We start from the raw sequence: 13,582 nt of genomic DNA, 5'->3' as shown, positions 1-13,582 counted from the left end.
CACAAACCAGCACTCCTGGCTATTTATTTTTATTTTTATTTTTAGTAGAGATGGGGTTTCACCATGTTGGCCAGGCTGGTCTCAAACTCCTGATCTCATGTGATCTGCCTGCTTCGGCCTCCCAAAGTGCTGGGATTCCACGCATAAGCCACTGTGCCCAGCTTTGTTTTGTTCTGGTTTATCTGTACTACTTCCTCATCCAACCTCCCTAGTCAAAAGCGACCCGCTGTACTCACTGAACTAATAGAAGATTTACTGATTTTCCATCTGTAGACTTTATTCTCACTTTACTAAATGGCTTTTCCCTAGAAATACTAAAATTTAAAATATATTTCAAGATTCTGCTCTTTTAGCCTTTACACATCTCTGTGTATGCTAAAGGAATTTTTGTTTTTATGAATACTTATCAACAACAATGCCTTGCCTACTAAGTTTGACCTTATGGAATTTCTTTTGTTATTATTTTGAACTGTTTATCACAACTGTATTGTTGTTCTCTTGTCATCACCATGTATGATTCGTTTTTAAATTTCTCCCCGAACTCTCCATTCTAAGACACTGTTTTACATGTGGTAGAAGCTGAATTTTTTTTGGTGTGAATTGATATTGCAGCACCTTAAAAAGAATTGCCCAATAAAGAGTATTGCCTAAGTTTTTCAGTCAACATTTACAGCCAATGGAGTTACACATTCTTAAAAACACTATTTTTATGTCCAACTTAAAGTATATTTTAATGGGGCATTTTCTTTTTTTTTTTTTTTTTTGAGACGGAGTTTCACTCTTGTTACCCAGGCTGGAGTGCAATGGCGCGATCTCGGCTCACCGCAACCTCCGCCTCCCGGGTTCAGGCAATTCTCCTGCCTCAGCCTCCTGAGTAGCTGGGATTACAGGCACGTGCCACCATGCCCAGCTAATTTTTTGTATTTTTTTAGTAGAGACGGGGTTTCACCATATTGACCAGGATGGTCTCGATCTCTCGACCTCGTGATCCACCTGCCTCGGCCTCCCAAAGTGCTGGGATTACAAGCTTGAGCCACCGCGCCCGGCCTTAATGGGGCATTTTCAAAATCAATTGTGTCAGTTACCTGTGATACCTAAAATAAATTATTCATTCCAACCCATAATTATACTTGAAGAAAAAAAGTAATTCATGAAAGAACTAGCAGTATCTGTATAAGAACCATAAATGGGGACATTTGTTCCTGGGTCATTTAAATAATTTACTTTGAAAAGGTTGTTACTTTATTCATATGCAAGGACTTTTACAGACTAATTCTTTTTAAAATTTTAGTGGTAGGTTTGGACTAAAATGCTCAGATAAGAAGTTGTATATGATACCATTAAGTAAATCAGAGGAAAATAAAGTTGTTCTTGTTGAACCTAGGTTAAGTGGCACACAGTTCTGACTATGTACTGCTGCCTTTGACAAATTTCTGCTGAACCCCGGGACTCAGAGGAGCAGGGTTAGAAAACCAGAATAGATCTATACCATTATTATTTACTGCTTTTGAAATCTGTCCAGACTTTCTGACAAAATGGTGCAGTGGGTTCATGCTTTGACACATTCCCTCTGCTCCAGACACTTCACAATGCTGGATAGTAGAGCTATCCCATTAAACACTCTGAGAAACAAGAGGAACATTATCACTGGCACAGTCCAAAACCAGAGTAGAACTAGAAAAGGGATGAGCCTGCAGCCCAGGCTTCTTGTCTTCCATTAATTATACTGGTCCTGAATAATTCAGGACCTGAATTATTCCAGGTCCTGAAGCAAGTTGGAAAATGGAGAGGAACTGTATTTCACACTTGATAACAGCTGACATGAGAAGTTCCCATTCAGCTCTAAGTTATAAAATCGATTCCAACCATAGCCTCTTCTTTCTAGGAAGTTGTAATCCTAAAGAAAGGCAGAAAATAATACAGTTTCAGAACTGAAGACTGAGCTTCCTAATAGACAAAGCAGGCATAATTAAATTAATCAAGTTGCATACAGAGAGGTAAAGTGCTTTGCAAGACTAGACAGCCATTGAACAGTAATCAGTGCCCTCAATGGGCATCAGTAAGGACACTTTTCTGAAACAATTGAAGTCTTAAGAGCAATAGCATCTCCATGCTATCAAACTGTTTGCCTCTTTAAGTCAGATCAAAGTCTGCTTGCATTTCATGTAATGCATTTGATGACTTGTGTAATACTCCATAATGTATGTATTAGTCAGCACAGACTACCATAAGAAAATAGTATGCACTGGGTAGCTAAAAAAACAGGAATCTATTTTCTCACAGTTCTGAGGACTAAAAATCCCAGATCAACATGTAGGCAGACTTGGTGTCTCCTGAGGCCTCTCTCCTTGGCTTGCAGATGGCCACCATCTTGCTGCGTCCTCGCATAGCCTTTCCTCTATGCAAGTGCATCACTTATGTCTCTTTCTTCTTATAACCTTTGTTACCTTCTTAAACCTCCTTTCTGTAAATACAGTCCTATTGCTGGTTAGGGTTTCAAGATGTGAATACTGAGGTGAGGACACAGTTCAGCCACTAAGGGAATTGAATCTACAGGCAAACTTTTTTTGTTTTTTCTCCAGAAATTTTTAAGTTAAAGCATTTGAAATTTTTTTCAAAAAGAACTGTCTTTTAAAATATCAGACCAGAAAAAATCAAGAGTAATATGATAAACTGTCTTATAATTTTGTTGTGAGAATTCATTGGGGGACACACACACACACAGGCTTGCATCCATGATCATTATTCTTTTTTTTTTTTTTTGCAGCCAACAAGAGCTGTTCTAATGGAGCTCTGGCATGTGCCTCCTCTAACAGCTGTATCCCAGCCCACCAGCGCTGTGATGGTTTTGCCGACTGCATGGATTTTCAGCTCGATGAGTCCAGCTGCTCAGGTACCCCATTTCCATTCAAATATTCTTGTGATACAAACAAGCAATTTAACCTTCACACAATGAAAATATTTAAAACTTTAGATTCTAAATAATGGCGAGCATGGAATAATTGGATTTCTAATATTGGTCACACAATGAAAATATTTAAAACTTTAGATTCTAAATAATGGTGAGCATGGAATAATTGGATTTCTAATATTGGTTTTGGGGCAGATAGAAAGTTGACATTAATTGCTACGTGTCTAAAAAATTATAAACATATAATGGGCTCATGCTAGTTGTTTGATAAGAAAAGAAAAATCAAATGTATAATTTTAACACAATGTAACTTAAGATTATTAGTATTTAATAATCTTTCCTATGAAAATTGCTTGGTTTCTATAATAAGGAAACTCTATACAATCTAGTGCTATTATATTTTTTAAATTGTTGTCTTCTTTTTCCCACTTTATAAGAGTTTCCTATTTGCATGATCTAGTTACATATTTAAAAGTAAATTTATTAAATCTTAGTTTGACGTCTAAACATTTTTCTTTCTTCTGACCTTGGAACATTTACACAATGTAAGAACTGACTGTTTATATCTGTGATTATAGTTTTATCAAAACTGCTTTAAAATTTCCTAATTTATTGTAGCCCTTTGTTAACATCTCTCCTGAGCAAATGAACTTTTATTTCATATAGGTGATATATGAAATTATAGACCGTTAAAGTTAATATAATTTTGTCATAACTAAAGGATAATATAAATTAATGATAGTGATATATTTAGTGAGATTTCCTGAATAAGTTGCAAATATCTCATATCGAAACTAGTTGAGAAAGTACCCTTTGTATCTGTCAAGAAAGGAGAACATTATGAGATATGTGCTTATAAGCATGGTAATTGTAGGCAAATCACTGTGTGAAAAAGTCTTATTCTTTATGCTGCTGGAAGTGAGTACTCACACAGCACTGCATTTTATGAGTAAAAAGCAAATAAAAAAGTGACCACATCTGGCCCCATAAAATATGCAAAGATGAATACTCTTTATCATTGTTTCTGCACTTGGAATGCATGTATTTCGGATGAGATAGCAAGAGATACCGAAAAAGAAATGGTATTATTTTCTTTACAGAGAGTAAGAAAGCCATTACTGAATATCTCCATTCTTTGAAACTATTAAGACACAGTATTTATGCCAGACCCAAACTTATTTACATAAAAGCAAGATTATCTTCAGCTTGGTGCTAAATGAGCACAAACATAATATGTTATAATTTGTTATCTTCTTTGATATAGTCTACTTTAAAGAATAGGATCAGAAAAACAGAAGACTTGTCATTCATACCCAGTGATAGACAATCTGTAGGTAGTATTATAGAACACATTTTTGTTGTCTGTCTGTTTTCATCAGTAACCAGTTATGTTTATAGTTCACTTACAAAGTATAGGTCATGTTGACACATCTGTTGGGTTAGGGTAAAATAAAGAACTAGTGAAACTCACAGTTTTCCGAAATAAAATCCCTATTACATTATGTTTTGTCTGTTTATATATTCTATGCTTTTTAGCTTGTCACTCAAATATAATAAAGTCAAGCTTCTGCTTTTAAAATGTCTTCAAGATGGACCACACTAAGGATTTGTCAGTGTACCTTACACATTACTCTTTCTTTCCAACCACCTTATATTCTTTTAAGATCAGCATTTAATAGGCTTTTGTGAACCCAATCCTTACAACATTCAGTAATTTCCATAGTGATCTCACCATGGTGAGAATCTGGCCTCACCTACCTTGAGGTTTAAGTCATAAACAAGAACATTGTGCTCAGGCACTGTATACATGTTGCAGGCTACATATATTTCAATGAATCCTGTTCATGCCTAACTCATATTATTAAAGTATACTATTCTCAAGTTTTGGTTGCTTATGCAACTAGAAATTACTGGCCAGAATTTGTCTGGCTGAATCTAAACTGAAAGTGTTTTTCTAGTCATTTGCAGTAGTAGAAGTTAATAAAGCTTATGCTAAGGTGAAACTATAACTCTGATAATCATTCATTTGAAGGAGAATTAGGAAAGGAAACTAACAGCGTAAAATTGTAGGATGAGACTTAAAATACTGTATGTAATAAATACTGATGATGGTGGTGATGATGATGGTGATGCAGCTTAATAAAGTTTCAGAAATATTTAAAAACCAAACCAATACAAACACAAATGCTTCTCAGGCAAATACTATGAAGCTACTTCAAGTTTGTTTATTGTTATTTTTTAATTGACACATCATAATTTTACATATTTATGGGGTATAACTTGATGTTTCAGTGCATATGGTGTGTTGTATCAGGATCAAATCAGGGTAGTTAGCTTATCCATCACCTCATGCATTAATTATTTCTTTGCAGAAAGAAAGTTCAAGAGCCTCTCTTCTAACCATTTTGTAATATACCATATCTTACTATTCATCCATTACCCTACTGTGCAATAGAACACCAAAACTTATTCCTTCTAATAGTAACTTTGTATCCATAGAACAATCTCTGCCTGTCCTTTCCCTCCCCTTTGCAGCCATTGGTAAGCACTGTTCTAGTCTCTGCTTCTATGATATCAACTTTCAAGGTTTGATAGTTTTTCCTGCAGTCCCTGTGCCAGGATTTAAAGGTAAAGAGAATTAATCTCCTCCCTCTGGGGCTTGGTTTGCTGCATAAAATCTTTGGGTGGATTCCTAGGGTCTATATATTTCTTCAAACTATGTGCAGATAATTGTGTATATGCATACTTATCTGGCACAGTACATAAATGCCACATGATTCAAAGGGGTTTTTATGCCCACAATATCAAAAACTGCAAGCACTTGTAGAAATTCTGAGCTAAATAGCTAATCATTTGACATTTTTACTGTAACAGGCTTTGACATCAGAAGACTGGGGTTTAGTTCTAATTAAAATGCTTCTATGCTATTAACTCAAGTAAGTTATATTAACTACTGGAGGCCTCACTTTTCTTCTCTGCAAAATGAGAATAATTATGGTACAAGACACAGTATTACGAGGACTAACTGAGATAACACATGTAAAACTCTGAGGTCAGTTCCTGACACATAGCAGGCCTTATGTAAATGGTAGGGGTGACGGTGATGATGATTATAACCAAAAAGGAATGAAAAGAAGAGAAGAAGAAGATGGATAGAGCAATGTCAAGGAAACTAGGTTTCATAGGCCATGCAAAGACTCCCCCCGATATAGAGAGATGATTGACAACAATTATTAAATACTTCATACACACCATTCATTAGTATAAAAATGCTGACAAACAAATTTAATTTCACCTTCATAGCAGTCCTATAAGGAAGGGATATCATATGTATTTCTACATGAAGAATCTTATACTTAGAGTACCTAGCCCAAAGTCCCATAACTCTTAAATGACTGAGCCAGGTATCATGAAGGAAAACCAGGATTCATGTGGTTATCAATCTTCCCAGCACACTAGTACATAGCACCTGTCACTTCCCTAGTCTCTGTGTACATTAAAGGGGGGGGGGGGGGAATAGGTGTTTACTTGCAAATTATTTAAGCTTAAAAGTTGCTATTGTTTTTATATGTGGGTTCCTGCTTTTCCAATGAGATACATCAGAATGAAATTCAATGTGAAATTCTCAGAATGATATTTCTGTGCAACCAATTGTGAGCTGTATTGGTTTCTAGACACATATTCATAATAACCAACACAAAGGGATGCAAGCCAGAGAGACATTGCTGTGGCTAAAGATTGGGAGCCTCTGCTAATGGTAATATTGCCCCATGGATTCCCAGTTCCCATAGTGGGAATTATATCTGCTTATCTCCTGGGAATACTCAGCCTCTTCATGGCTAATTAGCCATATCCATCTCCTTCCCCATTTCATTTGCTCTCTGCTTAAAATTGTTTTGAGTAAATTAAAGCTGAAAATACTTTGTGCTGTGTCTTTCTGTATTATGGATAAAGAATCTGGGTGTAAGGCAGAAAACGATAAAAACCTTTCACAGAAATAAACTGTGAGTTTTCTGCCCTGCAAAACACCAGGACTCACATCTGGTTCCAGTGAACATCTGTGTTCCTTGCACTGTGCTCCACTAAACAGCACAAAAATGCACATTTAGATTCCCACAGAATCATTCTGATATAAAGCAAGCTTATGTTTCATTTTCTGTAATATATTAAATATGAATGACACACCCAAAAATTGGCAGCTCTGCCATACTGTTAGTTTTCTGATCTTCTGCAGTCTCAGACTCTCTTCTCATTTTTCAATGAAACAAAATCCACATTTGAGGAAGAATGAAATTATACTTAAGACGAAAAATAACTATAAAACAGCTTATCTAACAAGGTTTATACTAATTTAAGCTTTATCATATTGGGGACTATTTTTCAGTCAAACCAGCAAATTTCTTGTTTATAAAGGAGACTTCATGTCTGTTCTCTTCAGTGGAGCATGGCCCCCAGGCCTAAGGGGGGAGCTCCTTACTCTCATCTTTAGCACCCGACTCCCCTGTTTTATGTAATTAGTTAAATAAGGAATACTAAGGGAGGGCAAGATGGGAAATACATCCCTGGGAAAGCAAATTGCTAATTTCTTTTTGAAACCAAATATGATGCCAGACACAAGATATATCTTATTTTTGATCCTAAACTGTAAATTCCCTCCTTCCTTGCTTTACTCTTTCTGAAAGGCTGCCATCCCTTCTCCAATGTGCAATGACTGCCTTTATTAGCCCATTTTCACTCTACTGTAAAGATATATCTGAGACTGAGTAGTTTATGAAGAAAAGAGTTTTAATGGGCACATTGCAGGTTGTACAGGATTCTGCTTCTAGGATAGCTTCAGGAAACTTACAGTCATGATCAAAGGCAAAGCAAACGTATATTCACATACCTGGCAGGAGACAGAGAGAGAGAAGGGGGAAGTGCTAGACATTCTCAAACAACCAGATATCAGGAGAACTCTATCATGAGACAGCACTAAGGGGATGGTGATAAACCATTAGAAACCACTCCCATGATGCAGTCACCTCCCACTAGGCCCGACCTCCAACACTGGAGATCACGGTTTGACAAGAGATTTAGATGGGGACACAGAGCCAAAACTCATCACTGCTTAACAATCACTCTTTCAGGCCACTCTTTCCTTGTATGTTTTACTTCTATACATATTGCTGACATAAAATTTCTAGTTCTCTATTTTTTCACTATCCTTCATGGTTATCATCATTTCTCTGTTCTAGGAAATGGTCTCTCTCTCTCTCTCTCTCTCTCTCTCTCTCTCTCCAAGATTGGCCTTGTCAAAGACAAGGAGCATATCTATGTGACCCTATAGTATGAGAAACAGTGATCTCAAAATGACTTGAGGAAAAATCCTGAAAAGTGATGCTGTCTAAAAGGCAGAGAAAAAAAAATCTGAAGAAAAGCCTCAAATCTGTGTCTCTGCTTTATATTAAATATTTCATCTGAGGCTCATACCTACAAATTCCAATGCCCATAGGTGAAGTCACTTCCACTTAGATGCCCCTTATGCACTTAAAACCTAACATCATCTTTTCCTTTAAATATCTTCATTCCCCATAAATCCCCCTCGGTGAATGAAACCACCAACTAGCTAATGACCCAGCAAGAAATGTAGACATTATTCTTGACTCTTCCAAATAGTCTCCAAGATGTTTCAATCCTAATATTTAATTATCTCTTAAAAATACAACAACTTTCTACCCCCAAGCTCACCCTACTCCTTTAATTCAGACAGCCATTATGGTTTTGCTAGTTTATTACAAAATACTCTTAACGAGGCTCCCAGATTTTAGTCTTGGTCTTTCTGTTGAGTTGACACACTGCAGCCAGAATTCTAACATGGAACATGGCACTTCCCTTCTTAAAATCTTGGCTATGCTGATGTGGTCCGGGAACTGTGTATCTCTGACTTTTACCTACACTATCTTTGTATTATGAACAATTTAATCAGGCTGGGCTGTCTTCAGTTTCCCAAACAGGCAGCATCCTCTTCTCTGGCCTCTGGGTCTTTATGCTCACCTTTACATACACATGCACACTACTGCCCTAATAAATAGCTACAGATTCTCTCTGGAAAGCTTTTCTTACTCCCCATATGTGACCAAAGTGCTCTTCTTGGTGCTCCCATCACCCGTAGAACATCCCTCTCAATATATTACTTTCATTCGGCATTTTAATGCCACACTCACACTTTGCTTTTCATCTGGAAGGACAGGAGGAGCAAGGACCATGGCTGTATCTCTTTTTAAAGTCAACTTTTATTAAGTTCATACTAACTGGTTGTTCTAACATGCTCACAACCCTATGAGATAGTTATTATTTGTTAACCTTGTTTACAGAAAGCAAACAGAAGTACACAGAGATTAACTACTTTATCCAGCACTACTCAGCTAATAAATTGAGCTGAGATTCCAACTTCAGCAATTGGGCTCCTGTGCCTTCAGTCTTAACAACTAAACTAAGCTGACTGTATTATTAATTATTTTATTTCCAGTGCCCCGCCCAATGCCAGACATTTAATAGGTGCTCAGAATAGATTTGTTCAATTAAAATTAAAGATAGAGGAAATTATAATCCAGTGTTGGAGTTGAAGTAAACCAACAAGGGAGGACTAGTATCCTGCAAGAAAGGTATTGAATTATACCCCATAAATATGTACAATTATAATATGTCAAGTAAAAACAAAAAACTGGGAGCGACTTGGGTCTTAACTAAATAGGGGAATTGACAGGCTTTAGTGGGTCAGGATGTGTCATAAGGGTCTAAGGAGGCAGTTCATATGAACACAACCTCAGGAGCTAAATGGGCTCACCACTCTCACAATAGTTACTCTGTGAAGATATTTAGCTTCTTTTTAACCTGTAAGTAAACCACCATTGAAAATAAATGTTCTTGTTAAACTACAACTAGGGAGTGACACGAGCAATAAAATAGGAGGATGAGGGACAAACCTGAGTTATGCTGAAATTGATCACTGATGCAGAGGTAGGACATCTACATGCTCATAAATGAGTGACTTATCACAAAGACATTTATCTGTCATGACATAGGGACTGTTGTCTAGAACTAGAGAAATGTTTCAGTAAACGAAACACTTTATTATCATCATAAGTGTGTCACGCAGACACATTATAAATAAGTAGATGATACCCAATATAGGGGAGAAGTTGTAGTGTTCTAAAGAACTGTGGGTTGACTACAGTTAACAATAATGTATCATATAGTTTTCAACAGTTCCAAGGAGTTCTGAGATCATAGATTTTCTAATTGCCCGGATCTGGTCACTATACACTATGTATGTATGTATGTATGTATGTATATAACTTTGTACTCCATAAATATGAAAAACTATTATATGTCAATTGAAAAAAAAATAGGTCAGATGTGGTAGCTCAGACCTGTAATCCTAGCATTTTTGAAAGTCAAGGTGGGAGGATTGCTTGAGGCTGAGAGCTTAAGACCACATGGGAAACAATGGCAAGATCCCACCATTACAAAAATTTCTTAAATTAGGCAAGCATAGTGGTGTGCACCTGTGGTCCCAGCTATTCAAGGCTGAGGTGGGAGGCTTGGTTGAGCCCAGGAGGTTGAGGCTGTAGTGAGCTGTGTTTATGCCATTGTACTCCATCCTGAATGACAGAGGAAGACCCTGCCTCAAAAAAAATAAATAAATAAATAAAAATTTAAAAAAGAGAGAGGGAGAGGAGGAGGAGGAAGAAGAAAAGCAAAAACAGCAGAAGAAGCAGAAGAAGCAGAAGAAGCAGAAGCAGAAGCAGAAGCAGAAGCAGAAACAGAAGCAGAAGCAAAGAAGCAGAAGAAGCAGAAGAAGCAGAAGAAGCAGAAGAAGCAGAAGAAGCAGAAGAAGCAGAAGAAGCAGAAGAAGAAGAAGAAGAAGAAGAAGAAGAAGAAAGAAGAAAGAAGAAAGAAGAAGAAGAAGAAGAAGAAGAAGAAGAAGAAGAAGAAGAAGAAGAAGAAGAAGAAGAAGAAGAAGAAGAAAGAGAAGGAAAAAAATAGCAAAAAAAACCCCAAACAAGTAAATAATTATGTTAAGTCTTCTCTTCTTGTGGATCATTCAGGCGTGTGAAGAGCATGAACACATTCAGGGTAGCAGGGGCCAATGAACAAATTTGGAGGGAGTACAGGAAAGTGGCCTACGGGAATTCTTTTGCTTTTTGCAACTGGAAAGCAATTTACTCTCCGAGATTAGATTTAATGTAATGAAAAATAGCGATATCTTCTCCTTCCTCCTAATACTATATATAATTAACTGGCGTCTTTGTGATGCTTCTTTTTAGAATGTCCATTAAATTACTGCAGAAATGGTGGGATTTGTGTAGTGGAGAAGAATGGTCCTATGTGTCGGTAAGGAGCATTGTTTAATTTTTTTTTTAACATTTGTTGAAACTTGCTTACTTACTTTTCTCTAGGCTGATATGTTAGAGCATCAATCAGTGTGTGGTTAGTAAGGTAAAATAGTGGATAATGGCACTTTTTACATTTATTTTCCTGAAAAAGGTATAGGAATATGTGAGTACATTTCAGAGAAATATCTGTTATTTATTATGATTGTGTATATTTTTCAACATTTTATATGCAGAATATATAATTTTGATAATATTCACTATTCCTTGCATTTAATACTTACATCAGTTTTTTGAAAGATTTTTTTCTTATATGAATATCTTTCTATATCAGATCAACCTATGGCTGCATTTTCTCTCTTTCTTTCAATGTTTATATTTCTCTTTAACAACAAAGGATGAAATTAATTTATAATTAAGACCATTTGCTGGTATATGCATTGGGTATTTATAAGTAAAGTTAAGGTCTAGATAAGAAATACGTTTGCATACTCAAAGTAAGAGTAAACAAAAATAGGCCTTGTGATTTCTCTGGGGAAATATTTATATTGCATATCAAAGATGGCTTGATTTCTTCTCTCACCATTTAGGGAATTGTGCAAAACAGTTTCATAAACTCCAAAGGAAATGATGTGTATTTCATTATATTTGTGTTTATGACTTTATAATCTAGTATACCAAAGGATATATCTCTTTCCTTATTAGAAAACTCATTGAAGGTGGTTGCTACTCAAGTCATTATGAGACACACAAAGGTGTCTGGGAAACAATAATTAATAGTTTTTTGAGTCTTTATTCCTTTAGGAATCAACACATATAATGCAGAAAAGTAGTTCATTCCTAAAAACAAAAACATCTACCAAATAAAACAATAGCAAAAATTTTATGAAGACTGTATTTAGATACTGTTTTAGTTTAACATTGTTGAAATGTAATTACTAATGAGTTTCTTGGAAGGGTTTTCTCTTGCAATGCTTTACATAATTCATTTCTCAACATGTCAACAAAATTATACTTTTCCCCATATCAGTTTCCATGGAAATTAATTTATTACAAACGATTACATGATGGAAAGACAGGATATATAATATTCATTTCTAAAATCTCCTGAAAGAAGTTGAGAATGATGCTGTAAATAATGTTTATTAAATGTCAGCTGAGTGGATATTATTTAATGTCAATTGCTTACAGTAAAGAGGTTTGACTTTTGTCCTCTTCAACTCTAATAGGCCAGAAAACTCCCAGAAAGAGCAAGAAAAGAGCTTTACATTCTTGGCAACATACTCATGGTCTCAATTAAACTTTAAAAATTAAGATCCAAATGCTGAAGTCCTAAACTTGTTTCTCTCAAATGGGACACCTCTAAAGTGAGGGGGATGAGACAGAGAATTGAGAGAAGAAAGGAGGTCATGGAAAAAAATGTAGAAAGGAATTCACTGCTACAAAAGTCAATCAATGTTCTAAAGTATTATTTTTAATAGCAAATAATACTTCACCAATAGTGAAATAACTATAATGAACATCAACGCAAACAAATATTGGACTTAGTGTTGCCTAGAATGTAGGTATGAAAAAAATGACTTTTGAAACTTTTTCCATATTGCAATATGTTAGCCATTTCATTCACATTTTTCTTTCTTTAAAATTATGAACTAAAAAAAGGAATATATGTGTGTTGGCATAAATCTTTTAAAAACATACAGTAGTATACCAGGCAAAAAGTAGAACTCACGTGTAGGTTTTGTAGGTTTCTTATGGAAGTAAATTCATCATGGGGGATTTTGAACACCCAAGTACTAAGCCTAGTACTCATTTTTTATTTTGCCTGACCCTCTCTTTTCTCCTACCCTCTGTGATTCAGTAGGCCTCAGTGTCTGTTGTTCTCTGTGTATCTGTGTGTTCTCATCATGTAGCTCACACTTACAAGTGAGAACATGCGGTGTTTGCTTTTCTGTTTCTGCATTAGTTTGCTGATGGTAATGGCCTGTGGCTCCATCCATGTTCCTGCGAAGGATGTGATCTCATTCTTTATAAGGCTACATAGTATTCTATGCTGTATATGTGCCACATTTCCTTTAGCTAGTCTACCTTTGATGGGCGTTTAGATTGATTCCATGTCTTTGGTATTGTGAACGGTGCTGTAATGAGCATACATGTGCAGATGCCTTTATAATAGAAAAATTTATATTCCTTTAGATATATATCCAGTAATGGGATTGCTAGTGCTGCAATGAACATACATGTGCAGGTGGCTTTATGATAGAAAAATTTATATTCCTTTAGGTATATGTCCAGT

General features: G+C 35.9%; 1 protein-coding gene across 1 annotated transcript in view; it reads left to right on the top strand.

Moving 5' to 3' along the window:
* MALRD1 (MAM and LDL receptor class A domain containing 1) overlaps positions 1-13,582 on the top strand; it is a 594,555-nt gene that overhangs the window by 483,019 nt on the left and 97,954 nt on the right. Inside the window, exons 35-36 of the mRNA XM_039478847.2 lie at positions 2,768-2,893; positions 11,221-11,287. Of these exons, the coding sequence (XP_039334781.2) occupies positions 2,768-2,893; positions 11,221-11,287 (193 nt within the window). The remainder of the gene's footprint in view (positions 1-2,767; positions 2,894-11,220; positions 11,288-13,582) is intronic.

This window comes from Saimiri boliviensis, chromosome 8 (assembly GCF_048565385.1).
Source record: "Saimiri boliviensis isolate mSaiBol1 chromosome 8, mSaiBol1.pri, whole genome shotgun sequence".
In the NCBI taxonomy this organism is placed as follows: domain Eukaryota; kingdom Metazoa; phylum Chordata; class Mammalia; order Primates; family Cebidae; genus Saimiri; species Saimiri boliviensis.
Note: the sequence above shows the minus strand (reverse complement) of the source record. Positions and strands in the feature narration are given on the sequence as shown.